The 18,814-nt window shown below is 42.2% G+C and overlaps 1 protein-coding gene across 2 annotated transcripts in view; it reads left to right on the top strand.

Moving 5' to 3' along the window:
* The window catches only part of MAP3K5 (mitogen-activated protein kinase kinase kinase 5), a 759,411-nt gene that overhangs the window by 718,760 nt on the left and 21,837 nt on the right, over nt 1-18,814 (top strand). For both annotated transcript variants that reach the window (XM_069234653.1, XM_069234652.1), the window contains exons 26-27: nt 907-1,147; nt 13,822-13,934. In XM_069234653.1, the coding sequence (XP_069090754.1) occupies nt 907-1,147; nt 13,822-13,934 (354 nt within the window). The remainder of the gene's footprint in view (nt 1-906; nt 1,148-13,821; nt 13,935-18,814) is intronic.

Genomic DNA, 18,814 nt, shown 5'->3' on the forward strand with positions numbered 1-18,814 from the left:
TTAAGATTATTTTATTGCAGTGTGTACTAACTCACGTTAGTAGAGAACCGTAACGTCCCTTTGTTCATCTTCTTCTGCACATCATCACTTTAATGATGCATTATATTAACGTATCAAGGGTTTTCCTTGGCTTGAATTATACTTCAACTTTGGACAGTCGGGTAACTTGCTTCATGTTAACACAACTTGGGTTATCTAGACATGTAACCAGTAAACGCTGTATTTATTATCAGTGCTAACTTTACATAAAATGGTCTGTGATCAGTTTATGGTAGCATTGGAACAGTTACTGCAACTACTGTAAAATGTAGCCCATTTTCAGGTGTCACTCTGAACATGTTTTTATGTGTTACACATTCGATTTAATTTGATAGCCAAAGCATTCTCAGTCTAACATGGATTACTGTTTACCTCCAATAAATCCCACACTGGACACATCCGTGTAAAATCAGCAGGTAGTATCTTGATGCTTTCCCTCCAGTTGAAGGTCTGCCTCTTATCAGTGGTATTGCAAATGAAACACTACCAAGTACAGTTACTTTGAGTTGCTTTTGTTTCCAGTAGTTTGGGCTTCTCTGCCCACTCCGAACACTGCCATATATCATCAGCAGATAAATACCAAGCATGTACCCCGATTTAATATCGTCTTCATATGGAAGTGGAATATGAAATTCCACAACAAGTGGAGACATGAGACTGTAGATATCAAATAAAAAAAGCTGATTTTCATTGCTTGTTCTTGAATAGATTTAACATTGAGTATTTATAGTACATTTCTGTGTATCTAGAAATTATTGACAGGCTGACACTTAGTTGTTTTAGATATTGTAAAATTATAACTGCAATTTCACAGAATCAAAAAGTCCACTTCATAGTCCCAACCTTTGTGTATCTTTCTTCGTCTAGAATTGAGGCCACATTTTAGTCTTGCATCGGAAAGTGATCCAGCAGACCAAGATGACATGGAGGTGGAAGACCATGATGATCGTGGAGTGGCACAGACTGTTCTCAGGCCGATCACCATCAGTGAAGACACCGTGCACACTTCTGGCGTGAGCACCATGAGCTCCACTGTGTCCCACGACTCTCAGACTGCCCAGAGGTCTCTGAATGTGCAGCTGGGGAGGATGAAAATAGAGACAAACAGGTAAATTACAATTCTCAGGGGCTGTGATCTACATTCACTTACATTCTGTCCGATAGCTATCTCTTATTTGGAACTGGTGGAACGCCTCCTCCCTGTAGCACCACCTTAAGTAAACATCAAATTCATTCAGGCATAGGGCCACATCTTGCAACCATTCTTTGCTACATCCCTACCGCACCTTAGCATTGACTATTTGTCATGCTATTGTGCGCAGCTACCATCTTAGTTTTCTGAAGACTGTTTTTGATTTTCAAGCCTTGCTTAAATATTTTTCATGATTTTGCATAGCCAGAAACTACTTACCTTTCTTTTTTTTTTTACTTTTACGTCACTTAAAAAATCCACACTGGCTGACACTGGTGCCCAGATGACGTACAGTTATACCTGTGGAGCTCTTCTGAAGAAAATGTTTCTAACAAGGGCTGGACATAAAAAGAGAAGCTAAGTAGATGATGTAGATGACTATGAATCACCGCAGACAAAATGGCGGAATAACAGCTATCTCTACTCATTGTCAAAAATGATGAAGAATTAATGTGGCACAGCATCCTGTAAGAAATCATTACTGTTGCCACAACTGTGCCTTCGGACTTTCTCCACTCCTAGTGTTTATTTTCTGTATGTGCACATGACACCCTGTGGCCTCTTAAAGTTAGCATCCTTCTACCTAGTTTCATCTCCTGCTTACGTATGCTCTCCTGTTCCCTCTTCTAGCCTTCTCCTTCCTCATTAACTTAGAGCAGACGTCTAGATTCACCTCCTTTACGCTTAAAAAATATGGTATTACTCACCCCCCAACGCATTACATCATGATAATGAATATTACGAAAAAATATGGGCCTAAACGTACTACCTTGATCTTGTCATTCCTGCGCTGCTCACATTGTCTGTGTTGCTCTTCTCAAATCATTGTACATGCATAACTTTCAGACTTGTACATAAGCTCGTCAGCTGAAAACCCCTGTATGTAGTGTTTTGCGGTTTACAGCGTTCCTGCAAGGAAAGTCGCGTATTTAAAACAAAATACTAAATGTTCATGGGGCTAGGTAACTTGGATGCATATGTGATTATGTGATATGAGTGTGTACGTCATGGCCACTCCAAAAAATATTCACATTATAATTCCACTTATTATGGCCAACATAATGCTTTATAATTTGTAGAAATTTAGAGTCTCTTAGTATTGGCAAATACAAGTAGTATGTTGCAGTGGCGGCTGGTGAAGTTTGTGAGTGGTGGGGCTATTCTTGGTCAGGGTGAGGGAGGCAGACGTTAGAGGTGCAGGGCATGTTTTCTTGGGTGGTTTGTCGCCAATTCCTGTGCCAATCTTATTTAAGATATATGGAAACTTAACTCCTCTAATTCACCTCATTAGAAATCTCCATTTCTTAAAATGCTCCTGAAGTGGTGGCAAGAGCAGATGTCAGCACGCTACATAACGCCAAAATCAATAAATAAATAATAAGGTGGTGATTTGATGACAGCCTTTTGGATTTAGATGACTTTCCAATAATAACTGAAGTTTATGGGAAGAAATCTTGTGAAAACTGTGTTCCTTGCCAATCACAAACCCTTCCTCTATCACATGTACAGTGCTTTTCAGCCTAGATTTCACAAATCATACAAACGTTAAGGTAGGAATTGAGCAGTCTGACATAAAAAAATGTGTTTTTGAGATGCTTCTCAGATTCATGTTCCCAAGGGTCCTACTGACAGAGCTGCTGTCCCCGAGCTCTGAATAAAGTGTATTCAAAGCTCCCTTTAAGCTCCTCAGTGCGGGCTTTATGACTGAAGCTCTACTGCTTCTTGCGCGGCTGCCTTCCTTGTTACCAACCCCGACAAGGATATATGATGAGTCGCAGGACTGATGGAAAAAGGCTCTTGTCCCATTTACAGCAACCTGCCAGGTACGTCCATTTTAGACTGGTTATTCTTTTTTGATAATGCACTTAGCATCATCACAGCAGCACAGACAACAAACAAACCACATTACGCACTTATGTCTTGCTTTTCCGGTATCAACGTGCTATTTAAAATAAAATAATGGATGTAACATTTTCTTAGACAAGAGAAGAAGAAAAAAAAAAAACTGACTACAACACTTTATGTTGAGCAACTGTGGATGTATGTGATATTTTTTTAGCAAATACTCTTCAATTCACCTGTTATACATAACTCATGCTTCTGAAGCAAAACTGGCTAGAAAAGCTGAAAAGCGTAAGAGGTCTAAGTATCATGAAGGACAGCGCTGGCGCGGAGCTGAGTGGTTGTCTTTAGGAGCTCGCACTAAAACACGTGCATTTAAATCAGAAATGCTCTGAGATAGTGCATGACCTCCAGACAGCAAAGCTTGGATACAGAGAGAGGCGATCACTACTCACTGTGTCCATGCTGCGGTGTCTATAGTTTATTCATAAACTTGCCAGTGCAGAAAAGCAGGGGCACAGCTCTGCTCTGGACCAGCGCAAGAGTTCATGATACAGACTGTGAAGAATAAAGGAGAACGTTTTTACTACCAATTGTGACCATATGTGTATATTTAAAAATCACTCCGCTTAAAAAACAGACATAAAAATGCAGTCAAATTTATGTATGGGTGCAAAGATCAACTAGGTGAGTGGTTTATGTTTTACCACGTCCAGTCTTTGAAACGCATAGTGTTTCACTTTTCAGTTCTGCCCTGGGAATTATTGTGACTTAGTGTGTCTCTGTTCATGTTAACTATTGCAGTATCAATAATGTAGGCATATCCAAGGCAGTTTTACAGAAGTTGCAAGAGATTCAGAACTCCACAGCCATTCTGCTGAGGTTGAGAATGGTAGACAACATTGCTCCTGCATTTGGCTTTCATTTCAAGAGCAAGTCACAATAACAGCATTGTGACTTTAACACAGGCTCTGTCTTTGCAGGGGTAACTGAAGACTTTAAAACATGACATATGTCTGTAGCAGCGAAGTCGAGCCACGAGGCGACGCCGACTCTGACTCCTTCATGACATGAACTCAGTACTTTAAATCAAAGCCTTGCCCTTTGCTCCCCACTCGCCACAAGTCTAGTTCTAATACCGAAGTAACACACCAGAGTGAAAATGCCATCCAGCTCCAGCATTAACTTACACGAGGGAAGCAAGTTGACTCTGCACAGTATGTCTTAAGTCCTAATGACAAACTGTCAGACTCGATTTCCTGGCTTCCTGCTTGCAGCCTTTACCACACCCTTTCCCAACTTGTCACAAGGTGTGTCCCATCCCAGACCCTGTGAAAAGTTGGGAAAGGGTGAGGTGAAAATGCTCTCCCTCTCTGATTGACGTGGAGACTTAGCACTACAGGGCTTTGGTTTGAAACGCCCAGGGCTAACTTTACCCCCATGTCATCAGAGGGTGGAGACTGGCCCTCGATGCTAGGCCTTTGCCAAGCTGATGACCTCACAGGCATGAGGGCTGTGAGAGTGTCAGCCCGGCAAATACTCTAGACTTTTGGGCCCACCTAGGGGAGCAAGTTTAGGGAAAACGCCATGACACATTAGTGTCATCATCACAGCAAGTACAACAGGCCCGAGTTCAAGAGGAAGCATTAAAAAATAAAAAAAAATGCAGATTTATTATTGCTTTCTTTTTTATGGTAAATGTAAAGAGGGCGGAGCCCTGGCGCCCTTGCACAGAAGCCGCTGATTGTATGTTGCTCTGGTGTAAGCAGTCAGAGCAAATGTGCAGCACTGAAAATAAATGCATTTGTTTCGTTCTTTTCTCTGGTACAGTGCACTTTATTTCACTACTTATTGCTGCTATACACTATTCTGGTGCGTAAAAAGTGCCTGGTGAGTGATATATGTGTTTTTTACCTTCTGAGGCTGTAGATGAATATGCTCTGCGTACTTCTGCTACCTACTGTTGAGCTCTGAATTTTGCATCTTGTTTGCTTTGATGTTTTTTTCCAGTCACAATATCTATGGTGACTCCTACCCAGATCCACAGTGCACCAGGACAAAGCCTCCACCTTAGATTATTTTCTTCTGCCATTGGGTCCGGTCGTTAAAGTGACAGCTCTAGGACGGCAATATCTTTCGCCAGGTACTTAGGGGTCAGTCATTGGAACTTCGACTCAGGCAACCAAAAAGCAATTGCTCACCTCTCCACTGTCAGCTGCAAGTACTACTTTTTGACAATCAAGCTTTTTCGATGCACCACGCCTATGGGTTTCAAACCATACTGCCATGGGAGACCCATACTTATGACCAGTGTCAATGGGACAACAAGGAACTTCCGTTTATAATCCAGAGAATGACTGCTGAGGAGTGTTATGGAATACTCACCTTTCCCATTCTGCCCTAGGTGCAACACTAAGTACCTTTAATCAGATCAGCATGGGGTGTGTAACCTGTGCATGTTCCCCAGAAAGTCGAGATCTCTTACACTACCTGAAAGGCATTACTGTGCAAGAAGCTACCTTGGGACTGAAGGGGAGAGGCTCTGCAATCTCTGGTCATACCACCCCAAGGTTGGCACCAGACAAACCATGAACACGACACCCTGAATCGGGCGAGGAACAGCTTATGCTACAACTGCCATACATTCTGGATTCAAGGCAGAAGAAAATATACATCCACCTCCCCATGGGGAAGATCTTCACGATGCTCCCTTTACACCAGTATGGATGCACCATTGAAGACCCCTAAGAAAAGGAAACATGACTTCAAGGAAGAGCTCTCCTTTCAGCTAGCTGCCTTTCCCATTCAAGGAAGGGTTAGAGATAAGACCATCAGCCTACCTTCACTGTACCCTACCTCCAGAAGCCCTTATCTTAACCCAGCATTCAAGCCCTTGCACCCCTCCATAATCTGACTCCCCACATTCCACTGCAAAGTAAGCCCATACAAACTCTGATCGGGAATGCCAATACCATCCTAAGAACACATACTATGAGACCCTACTGGCCAAAAACGGGGAGTCTGCCCCCTTCCTACTGGCCAGGCAGGGGGAGGACTTTTGGGAAGACTACCAAATGACTCAACTTAGACCTTAGCCCACCAAACCTCCTCCTCACCCCTCCCGCCCAGATGACACTACTATGTATCTTGCAGTAATCCAGAGGGGTGCACACCACCACAACATTAAGATGCATGTGGTGGGTAGGGGGGAGCACACTGCCTTGCATACCAGCACATCGTTCACCCAAATGCATTGTGGTAAATGCAGTGCATGATAACACTCACTTTAGTTAAAAAATCTTTAGTATTCACCATTGTTGAGGCACCCAGTGCAAAATAGCACTTTAAATTTGTGTGTGCTGGCAATGCTGAACACTCTTTTCAGGATGCCGTGCCACTTCCATATGGCCACCCTGCAGAACCTGCATCTCACTGCTCCAACAAGGGAACTTCATGGTGGCGCTCAGTTTAAAAGAGCCGTACTTCCACATCCCCATGCATCCAGCCCACCATTGGTACCTGCACATTGTGATAAGTGTAGAATACTACAAGGGAAAAGTTCTTCCTTTCGGAGTCCGGCACCAAAAGCGTCTCTCTGCCCTGAAAATCATCCTCCAAGGGCTCCAGCTTACCTTAGAGATGCCTTGTGGAATATAAGGCCTAGCTGGCTCTGTTTCTAGGGTCCATTCTAAACAATGTTAGAGGGAAGGCATACCCCAATCAAGAAAGGGTGATTGTATTCCAAAAGATGATGCCTCTTTTCCATACAGGCTAACCTCTCACTGTAACAACAGTAATAAGATTGCTTGGGATTATGATTTCATGTATCATAATTGTGCCATATGCCAAACTACCCATCTGCAGAAAGCACACTCATTTATGATGGAAAAGCCACAGCTTATTCATGAGAGCATGACTACAGATGCCTCACTCTTGGGATGGGAAGCATACCTAAACCACATGACTGTTCAGGGCCCCACAATAACAGGGACACCATATCAACTACCTGAAGCTGTTGTCTGTTCACCACCTCTCCCAAAAATGTGAAATGTAAAACGTTTGCGAAACATTTGCCACTAGGTCCCACGCCCATGTTCCATGGGTACGGCAGTGTGGATGGCCTGCTCTGGAACATTTGCTTATACTTTTCAGCCTCTCGCCTTCATCCCTTATGATTTGAGGCAAGTGTCCATTGCATCAACGTGGGCCCAAGTGACTCTCGCACTACATGCTCCTCAAGTTGTTGGTGAAGAAAAGGCCATTAAGGTCTTAGCTTCTCACTCAGCTTCAGGATTAGCTCTGGTATCCATACTCCAAGCAACTTAATCCAGCGATCTGTTCGTTGAGGCCTAGACTATGGTTACCTCAACTCTACTTGGAGTGTCTGCAAATCCTGCATGATGGGCGCATACCCACCACACACCTGTTATACAGACAAGTGAAAACAATTTGTCTACTACTGCCTTGATAAGCACATAGATGCTCTTAAAACATCTGTGCAAGATATGTGCTGTCTTTTACATTTTCAAAAAGCAGGATCTTTCATTTGTTCACATTTAGCTGCAGTCACAGCACGCATGCAAAACAAAGAGCATATGTCCCTTTTCCAAATCCTTGTTTTTAAAGCCTCAGGCCTTAAGAGAATCATACATCCAAGAATATCTCCAACACCAGTTTGGAACCTGCATGCATGGCTTATGGTCCCATCTTTTGATCTTTGACCTCCAGTTCTTTATCTTACAAGGTGAACATTTTACTGGCCATCACCTCTTTGTGAGAGGGTCAGTGATTTACAGGCATTAACCATAGAGGAACCCGTCATGTAGGTCCATAAGGGTAGGGTAGTCCTTAGAGGTAACCTTACATTGCCTAAATTGGTCTCTCTGTTTTACATCAGCCAGGTTGCTTGTCTTCGCCTGCAGCCAGACTCTGACGGAGAGGGCAATACACTCATATTAGATGTTAAGATGGCACCTGTACCCTATTGCAAGAACCAGGTCATCTGCAAAACAAAGGAATTCTTTGTAGCCTGTCCTAAACCACATTTGAGACGCGCTACACTCAGAAGCAGACACTGCTAGGTGGATTGTCAAATGCCTTCAATCCTATACCGCCAAAGCTAAGCACAAAATGCCTGTGGCCCAAAAAGCACATTCTTCACTTAAGATTGGTTCACTATGGCCTTTCTTGGGAAACATCCCTTGACAAGATCTTTGCAAAGCTACCACTTGGCCAACACTACACATGTTTACACCACTTTTTGGATATTCAAGCCCACAAGCAGGCTACTGTCGACAAGACTGTTTACAATACCTTGGTCCAAATATCTGCATCATCTGCTCACTAGCCACTGCTTCGAGAAAAAAACTGCTCTAGAGTTTGTGTAGTGCGTTTTTATCTTCAGCCACACATGCTACGATCAGAAAATGTTACTTATCCTGTAACCATCTGTTCATAGGGGGTAGTGCTGTAGATTCACATGCCCACACCCTTCTCCCTGAAAACCAGTGATGATGACAAATGTTTTTCAACTTTAGGTTCTACAATGCTATCTTTGTCTTTGACACTATGCTCCACTAACATCACTCACATGCTGAGCAGAAAACAGCCCAATGTTGGGGTCTTTGTTTGAAATGCATTATGGACTGAGGGTGGAGACACAGCAGAACATGTGATGAAAACAACTTTGAAGCAAAACAACTTGCAAATGTCCTGACCCAACACTAGATTGCAGGAGTATGTAGAGTATGACACAATACGAATAGATGGTTACAGGGTAGTATTTTCTTTGGAATAAATGGAGGTAATGAGTTATGTTCCATTTTTTTCTACATATTTGTGGTAGGTTGGTGTATGCATCAAAGGCCAGATTTAAGCTATATTTGCTCTGCACCAGATAGCTCTCTCTAACTTATTTCAGGTTACTTCTACCTATTTTGGGGGCTACAAAGGAGATAGCCAGGGAATAGACAGTTGACTTTGATTATAGATGGGCATGACCCCTAAGTAATAGACATCCAGCACTGAGTATTTTTCCAGAACACAGCTGTCTTTGTGCTTCCACTTCTAGAAAGATAATTATTTTCATATTGAATTTGGATCTATCTGGTACTCAATAGGAACCAAGAAAGGACATGTTCAGTAATAGTCTAAATGTCAACAAACTCTCACCAGCCACCTTGAGTTTTTTGGTCACACCCACCCTAATTCCAATATCACAATCTACGTGTATTTTGACTGTGAGTTTAAGATGATGTGTGTCAGTTCCTTCTTGAGCTATGGCTTCATCTTATTATTGAATTATCCAGTGCACCATCAGATTAATAGGAAATACCTTCTGTTTTCAATCAGGACAGGTGAGAAGAGAAAACATGCAGATTGAAGTCCTGCAGGATCTAGGCTTTCCAGCACCAAAATTAGTACGAAGCCTTATTTAGTCAAACCTTTAAAGAGATTGCCTATCTCTCTAGAAAACCTAGCTTAAAGAAAGTACAAGAATTATTGGTTTAGATTCATAACCTCTCCCAAGACATTCGAGTAACATGCCTTGCTTCTGCTACTGTAACCTTCTCCACTAAATCATTGCATTCCATGTCTTCTGCAGAAGGTAGCAGTGTTGCTCTGCTGGTGCTTCCTCCCATGAATCAGTCATTATCTGTGGGCTCACGTTCCAGTTAGCACATTTAGTGGCTGGAAGTGAAATTTGACCCAGAGTTTTCCTTTGCCCAAGCCAATGTACTTACTTATCCAGATTGTGTTCCACCACATGCATTTCTTAGATGAAAATTTCCATTGAGATCCATGCACACAGGATTTCCTGGGTTTGATCCACAGAGACTTCACTGTTACAACTCCATCTGTACAAAGTTTTCATCAATAATTGTATGTCAACAAAAGAAGAACCAGAGTCGGGCATCTCACACCATCATCAAACTCATTTAAGACCATATAACCTACAGACTGAAGCTCAAAATGCTTTACATAGAAAGTATTCTGAGATATTTCTCCAAGGCATCTGACATCATCAGCTAGCCAGCCACCTTAGGCTGGCTTTTCTGAATCTCCTTGCTATCCATGTGGCCTTTTACAAGCATTTTAGGAGAGCTATAATTCAACAACCAAGTATCTAGACTCTGGATTTTTTTCTTCTCCATCTCATACTTAAAGTTGTCCACCTGAGGTTCCACATAGGGTTGATCCCCCACATGTTCCTTTGCTCCTCCCATCAGAGTTAACTTGCAGACTCACACCAGTGCCCTAACTGTGGTAGTTCTTAATTCTTGAAGACCTTTCACACAAATCGTTTACTCTATTTCACCATCCTGTCTTTTAAAACACATTAAGTCCAGGTGACATAAGAAAGAAGATCCATGTTTCCTAGCCAAGGCAGACTTTTGGTCCTACCACCACACATTGTCCTGAACAGCGAGAGAACCACCCATAATGTTTGGAGTTTAATATTCTAGGTGCATCCTACCTTAGACATACCCCCCTTACTGCAAATTTCTGAAACCCATGTATGTACTGCTTGCGCCACAGATATTTGTTGCTTCATTGTAAGACCTTGTGTGTCCTATTATTGTTCAAATTATTGAGCTTAATTTTACTCCTTTGTCTTGTCTCCTGCTTTAGAGGGCAAAGGCTACTTTTCCTTAAATTATTAACCTTATAAAATCTTGCTTCCGAAGAACTTGCTTTTGAAACCCTAGCCCTGAATCATTAAATGTCAGTGCCTTCCATGTAACAAATAAGTATTTCCAAAATGTGAACAAAACACTTAGGTTCTGCCCTTCAAAATACCCACAAACCTTTTACGTTTTACGTTTCTCTGCTGTATATGTGATGCCTTGGCAGGCTACACAAACAAACTGCAGCCGTCTAAGCCCAGTACTAGATCGCAGGAGTATGTAGAGCATGTGAATCTATATTATTATATGCTAGGAATAGATGCTCACAGGGTAACATTTTCCTTCAACGACTCAGGTTTGCATGGAGCTAATGCGGGGACGCCACATCGTTATTTGTAAACATTAATTTCAGTATATCATTTATTTTTTGGTCACACCCCATGAATTAATGATCAATAGGCGCCTAGTCATGCTTAAAAAAAGACAATACAGCTTCACAGGGACATTAGTAAGAGAATATACTTTAAATTAACTTTTAATCAATGCATTTTTACGCAGTTTCCCAAGTCTTAACCAAATGGGCTTCCATTTAATCTCTTCTGGCAAAGAGTTCAAGATCTCTTGACCCTGAATGATACACCGACATTCCTCCTTCCAATGAAGTTTGGTTGCTGGAATTTTGAGAAAGACCTTACTCCCCGACCTCCACAAGCACGATGTCTGGTGTCTTATCAGTTTTTTGTGCAGATAAACTTGACCATTTCCATTATGGTGTTTAAATGCCATCCATGTTTGTTTAAATGCGACACATTTGGCTACACAGAGCAAATGGAAGAAATTGAGCCATGATGGAATTAAACTTCCCAGTTTTAGGACTAATGTTGCTGCCAAGCATCATCTGCAGCCTTCTAGAAGTGGATGTTGATTTTATGGTGTCACCATCTCCAGTCATTTCTACTGTAATTGGTTTTAATGGTTATAAAAACTGGAGTGTATGAGACAGTGCAAGTACAACCTGTCCTCACAACTATTGTACTGTGAACTTGTATGTTTTCTCCTGTTACAAGTATTCACCCACCATCCCTTCAGGTTTGCTGATTGTCCAGTAAGAAATTACTGCTGCTTCTGATGATGAATATGAGGGGCATAGAAAATGCTTGAACATGCAGAGTGAACTGCATAGAGCTAAGACATTGTAATTAGACTATAATAAGTAGTTTCCCACCATAGTGTTCCACTGGCCTATCAGCTGCAGCAGTACTGAAAGTTAGTAATAAAAGGAGCAGCCAGCACCGATCCCTTTCATTGAGTCATCGTCAGACTTGAATGATTTGATGGCCTCCTTGTGTGACTGTGGTGCTGAGATGAATCCTGCTTTGATGCAGAGACATCTATGGACACCTGTATCCCTCCTCCTCTGTGTCAAGCTCTTATTGTATATAGGGCCTACTCCTCAGATGTCCTCTGATTGTTCTCCAGTGGGACTCATCTTCTTAAGAGTATAGATGTGCTTTAAAATGGTTGCATGAGTTGTAGAATATGGGAGTGGGGCCGTAACAGCGGGAACAAGTTGGTGGCTGTAGCTACTCCTTTCCCCTTTGCTCTTCTCCCCCTTTTTCCAAATGAACTGGCCCATCCATCACTATATTTAATCTACAGGTATTGGCAGAGCACAGGCAGCCGATGGGGGCACAGTGGGGCTATCAGCCCCAAGCCTACATATCAGCCCCAGGCTTCGTCTTCCAAATATATGTTTATTCATCACAATGCAAAAATGTTCTCATCTTTCTGCCTGCCACCAGGACAAGCTGTTGGGAGGAAGGGGACACGAAAGACCATACATACTATGCCAGTCACAGTGTGTGATTTGTGTAGAATACAATAAATACAAATTATCTCCTGCAAGCTGTAGCATGCTTTAAAATGTTATCAATCAATCAGTGTTTATAAAGTGCAGCTACTCACCTGTTAGGGTCTCAAGGCTTGGGGAGGGGGTGTAGCGTGTACCGGAGGTGGATTTAGAAGAGCCATGTCTTCAGTTCCTTCGTGAAGCTGGGGAGGGAGGTGGTTTGTCTGATGTGGATGGGTAGGCTGTTCCAGCCGGTGACTGCGAGATAGGAGAAGGAGCATCCTCCTGTTCTGGTTTTCCTGATGTGGGGTACTTCTGAGCAAGAGAGCTGGGCTCGAGCTTAGGGCCCTGTGGGATACGTGGAAGCTGAGTCACTGGTTAAGGTATGCTGGTCCGGTGTTGTGGAGGGCTTTGTGTGCGTAGATGAGGATTTTGAAAGTGATTCTTTTCTCTATGGGGAGCCAGGGCAAAGTACGTAGGTGTTGCGAGATGTGGCTGTGTCGGGGTAGGTCGAAGATCAATCTGGCGGTGGCGTTCTGAATGTTTTGCTGTTTGCAGGTGAGTTTTTTGTTGATTCTGTAGTCCAGTCTGCTGGTGATGGGGGAGTGTGTGACAGTCTTTCTATGTTCTAGGGGGATCCATTTAAAGGTCTTGTGTAGGAGGTGGAGGGTGTGGAAGCAAGTGGAGGTGACTGAGTTGATGTGATGGTTCATACTGAGGTCGGGGTCCAGGATGATTCCGAGGTTGCGGGCTTGGCTGACAAGGGTGAGCGGGTTTCTGAGGGTGGGTGGCCACCAGGAGTCGCTCCATGCGTTGGGTTGAGGTTCCCAGGATGAGTATTTCGGTCTTGTTTGTGTTGAGTTGATATACATTTTTGGCTAGTGTTTGCACTTCACAGTACATATAAAACTATTCTTGTACACTTCTTAAGTCTGGCTTTGGCATTTATGAACAAGGGGCTTGCAGTTTATTACAGCAGCAAAAATCTTTGTTTAGGTTTCGTGTAGCACACAAAGTATGTTGCTATCCCTTCAGCAGGAAATCACTGAGCTGAAATGTGCATGATGTCAGTGAAAAGTAAAAAAAAAAAAACATGGTTTGCATATCAGTAGTTACACACCGCTGCCTAATTTGGTACAGGTATTATTTAGAAATGATCCTTGCAAGGATTTCCAATCTGCAGAACTACTGTGAAGGACCTTTTGAGCTTTCACCTCTTTTTGTGGACCAGCAAAGTAATCCTTAGCATTGGTGTGCTTCTTCATCTGTAGGCTGCTCGAAGCATTGGTGCAGAAGGAGAAAGAATTCCAAGTCCTTCTACATCAAGCGATTGAAGAAAAAGACCAGGAGATCCAGTTGCTGAAACTTAGGACGCAGCCAATTGGTAAATATACACATGGCTCTTACATTGCTGCTTAGATGGTACAGGCTACCGCTCATGGCTAAGCATTGACTTAACAGTACTCATTGTGCTTTTTGGCCTCTTAAACAACGGTATAAATGTTTGGACTGATATCTTTTCCCTCTGTTGCCATTTCATGCAAAGATTTGCGCTTCAAAATAGCTAGAACAAGTGTAGGATTTTTCCACTGTTCCAATAATAAAAATCTCATTACTCATTTATCAATTGTGACCTATATGTGAGATTTGATTTGGATCATTAAACTCAAACACACTTTACTAATTAGTACCCAGTCATTTATTCCAATTCCTCAGTTTATTCAAGGATGCTTTCCTGGAACACTCTAAACATGACAGTTTTTTCCCCATTTAAAATGGACAGTATTTCTAAGTAGATGCGTGAAGGTATAGCTTTTATTTCTACACGGAGTACATTTCCCCTAATTGGGATAAAAACTCTTTGGCTAATCACTGATCATCTTTGAAAACATAATCTAGTCAGTTACTTAAATATATTCCATTAATATGATTTTCATTAGCTGCATCTTCAATAATTACATACAAATGGCAATTGCATAAGCCCAATTTGCTGTAATGACATAATACAAATGTAATTGCTCATTCGATTTCAAACATTTAGGCCAAATGATTGTAGATACACTGCCGTGCTAATCATTCTTTTTCCTCACATTTCGGTGCTGCAAAGTTCTGGAATCTGAGGGGAGCCACAAACTTCCTTCTACCCAGCGTTCCCCCACTTCTGCCAGTAAAAATGATACCTCACTTGTGTGGGGAGACCTAGTGCCTGCAACAGGAAATGCCCCAAAACACTATGTGGACATATCAAAATTATCAAATACAAAACTACCTGTTTTTGCGGGGGGTGTGGCACCTGCGTTTTTGGCCCTGGGCTCAGCAGCCATCTAGGGAAACCCATCAAACCCAAACATTTCTGAAAACTAGACACCCGAAGGATTCAAGGGAGGTGTGACTTGCGTGGATCCCCCAGTGTTTTCTTACCCAGAATCCTCAGCAAACCTCAAATTTAACTAAAAACAAAATCACATTTTCCTCACATTTCTGTGAGGGATAACCGCACCTGCACAAATTTCCTACCATCCAAAGTTCTCCTCAGTCTCCTGGTAAAAATTATACCTCATTTGTGTAGGTGGGCCCAAAAGCCTGTGAACAGGTAGGAGCCAAAAACCTGTTGAAGATTAGGGGGAACTAAAGCGGGTCCAAAACGGCAGTTTGGAAAGAAAAACGTTTTTAGACTGACAAGTGGGCAGAATTTTTATCGGTATAGATGTGATAATGCTGGGTGGTAGGAATTTTGTGGATTCCTGCAGATTCTGGAAGGTTCCATCACAAAAATGTGGGAAAAATGGGTGATTTCAAGCAAAGTTGGAGGTTTGGAGGGAATTGTGGGTAAGAAAATGGTGCAGGATGCATGTGAAGCACACCACCCTGGATTCACCCAGATGTGTCTAGGTCTCGTAGATTTTTCTATATGGCAGCGTTCCAAAGTCCAAAAAGTGCAGCCCTCAACATTCCAAATGAGGCGATTTTGAGAATTAGACAAGCTCTCAAGGCCCAAATGTAAAACCAAAGCCCAAAATAATCAAATGTCCTCTTGCTTGCTGTGGGTTGAGATGTTTTAGTGTACGGGGGGAGCTGAAAGACTGTTACCCTCTTCAGTTGGGCTGGGGCCATAACCATGCCCATACTAGTTGGTAGCCACCACCCTACTATATATATATATATATATATATATATATATATATATATATATATATATATATATATACTTTTTTTTTTATTCCCTGGAATCTAGTAGGCTTTCTGCCCCCATGGGGAGTGGATTGGGGGTAATTGCCCCATCTGCCATGGGTGGGCAGAACAACCTTATTCCCATTTATCCCCCCCTCTTTTTCTGAAAAAAAATAATCTTACCTGGTCTCTGGTGGGCTTTCTTCCCTCCTTTGGGGCGGATTAGCCTTACAAAAATAGGCCGATCGGCCCCCAAGTGAGGCAGAAATTGGCAAGAGTAATGTGCCCCCATGGGTAGCAACCCTTGCCCAAGGGGCTGCCCCTCAAACAAACACACACGCACCAATCCCTGGTGCCTAAGTGGTTTCTGCCCCCCATAGGGGCGGATGGGCCTAATAGAAATAGGCCAAAAAATAAATTTACCCCCTAGTGGAGCGACCCTTGCCTAAGGAGTCACTCCCCATCTGTAATAAAAAAATATATACAATCCCTGGTGCCTAGTGGTTTCTGCCCCCCTTGGGGGCAAGTCGGCGTAATAAAAATAGGCCCATCTGCCCCTAAGGTGGGCAGAAATGGCCTAAAATAAATTTGCCACCCAGGGGAGCAACCCTTGCCTAAAGGGTTGGTCCCCTTGCATGAAATTGATGCAAAAAAATGTATACCTGGAGTCTAGTGGTTTCTGACCAATTTGGGGGGGGGAGTTTGGCCTAAGAAAAATAGGCTGCTCTGTCCCCAAGGGGGACAGAAATGCCCTAAAATAAATTTGCCCCCCAGGGCAGCAACCCTTGCCTGAGGGGTTGCTCCCCTTACGTGAAACTGACGTAAAAATAAAATCCCTGGTGCCTTAGTGGTTTCTGCCCCCCTAGGGGGCAGATTGGCCTTCAAAAATAGGCCGATCTGCCCCCCAAGGTGTGCAGAAATGACCTAAAATAAAATTGCCTCCCAGGGGAGCGACCCATGCCTTGAATTATCAGACATCCTCAGGGGTGGGGGGGGCATTGGCGTGTCAAGCGGGTTCAAGGTGGAAGGGGAAGCGATTCCCCTTCCATCCATGACCTGGAGCAACCGTGGCCGAGGGCTAGACCAGCTCGTCCAGGGCACCCAGGGGTTAAAATAACAAAGGTTAAAGTAATGTTATAGTTAGATGAATATGTCAGTGACAATATCAACTTTTTTAAACTTAAAAAAATAAAGTAATTCACCAGTTATGGTTAGTAGAGGTAACTGTAAACCCCATGCACTGCTTATGACCTTGCATATACATCACTCATGATGTGCTCTTTGACATCATTTATGACATCACTGATCATGGTAACAATTTTTATATGGGCATCTTTATTCAGTAAACTATAAATTGCTTCAAGTGTATAATTTCTATCTTGTGCCCCAGTCATCTCCCATTTGCTGTTGGGAGTTAGAAGAAGGGCAAGAGGTGCAATCTCTCAGAAGTAAATTGATAAGTGAGAGACTGATTGCTTTCTGTTTAGTACCGTGGATGCAGGCGTGGTTCTAGGGGCGTAAGAGGGCTGTCCATGGCTATACCTGATTCATGTTCATATAGACCAGATGTCTCCTACCTTTTCTGTAACAAGCTACTTATGTTCAATGAAAATCATCCTGAGCTACAGATATTAGACTTGTAATAATCATGACACCCTTAGCAAAATTTTATTCAGGGCCGCCATATGCAAGATTATGAGCAGTGATCACCCCAGCTAATCAGGCAGTGTTGCCAGCAGTGATATAAAAGGCTCTGTCAATGTGAGCTGGAGTGATATTGATTCCAAGGTAACAATATTGGTAATAAGCCTCCCCAGCGCCGTATGATTAAACTGTCAAATATCACCTTTAAATATATTTTGGAAATTCAGTTATTCTAGTCCAGTCATCAGCTACCGAGTTCTGAAAACAGACAAATATTCATCTCAAATACATGCTTTTCAATTTTTATACATATATTATTTATCCAAGCAAAGCTTCTAATTTAGTAGGCTGGGCTGCAGACAAGAGAGCTACTTGTAGGTAGCTAGAGAACTACTAAGAGCTCACGAGCTACAAGTTGGAGAATCATGATATAGCCACTAGACTAAATGAGTAACTTTGTCCCTCACCATGTGACATTGGCTATGCAGAGGGAGTGCGTGAGCAGGCTCTGCAATGCTACATGTTTAATTTCTTCATTTTCTGTTTATTTTTTGCCCTTGTTGATCTCTGCCATTCTGCCTTCTTCTGTATAGGAAAGGGCTGCCATAAATAGAATGTGTTATTTTTTCTAAGGTAAATCAGCTTTATTAAAATCAAAATACATATGGGTTACATACGAACAATACAAGATATCTCTCACAATGATGATATAATTTTAAAAGGAATTGTAAAAGCTGTTTAACATTTTAAAAGTATAAAATGGGGAAGAAACAATGAAAACGGAACAAGACCAATTACAATGAGAAAGATACATTGGATCTTCAACAGCTAAATAAAAGAAAAAAGTAATAATCAATAAAGCATACATTTAAGCTAAATTAAAATCCACTCAAGAACAGAGAAAATAAAGAATTCATGGTGGCGTACAATTTTCAGATAATGTACAATTTGTAGAATCACAGGCAACAGCATTAAGATAATCAGTCAAAGGTAACCAATACAAATCTCTATTTATGGAAGGGCAGCATAAAGATGTAAAAGCAATATCTAGTCTATGGTAGTGGCAAACATTATTCCACCAAGCCTTATAGGAAATGTTGGATGAATTTTTCCAATTAAAAGTAATTTGTTGAAAGGCTAAAGCTAACATGAGATCCAACAACTTTAAATTATCATCATCTGAAACAATGTCAGCAGAGAGACTACCTAGAAAAAGCACCAAGGGAGATAATTGGGTTCACAACTGAAAAATGCAGCTAAGCTGACACCAAACATTTCTCCAAAAAGAGACAGTAGGAGGACATTCAAAGAAGATATGCATAAGATCTCCCTTTGGGCTATCGCAGGACCAGCAATTTGAAGTGGAGGATACAGAAAATGTTGCTATAGTAGAAGGGGTAAAATAAAGTCTGTGATAAAGAAAGAAAAGTGACTGTGTGGTAGAAGCTG

Source organism: Pleurodeles waltl, chromosome 5 (assembly GCF_031143425.1).
Source record: "Pleurodeles waltl isolate 20211129_DDA chromosome 5, aPleWal1.hap1.20221129, whole genome shotgun sequence".
Taxonomy (NCBI): domain Eukaryota; kingdom Metazoa; phylum Chordata; class Amphibia; order Caudata; family Salamandridae; genus Pleurodeles; species Pleurodeles waltl.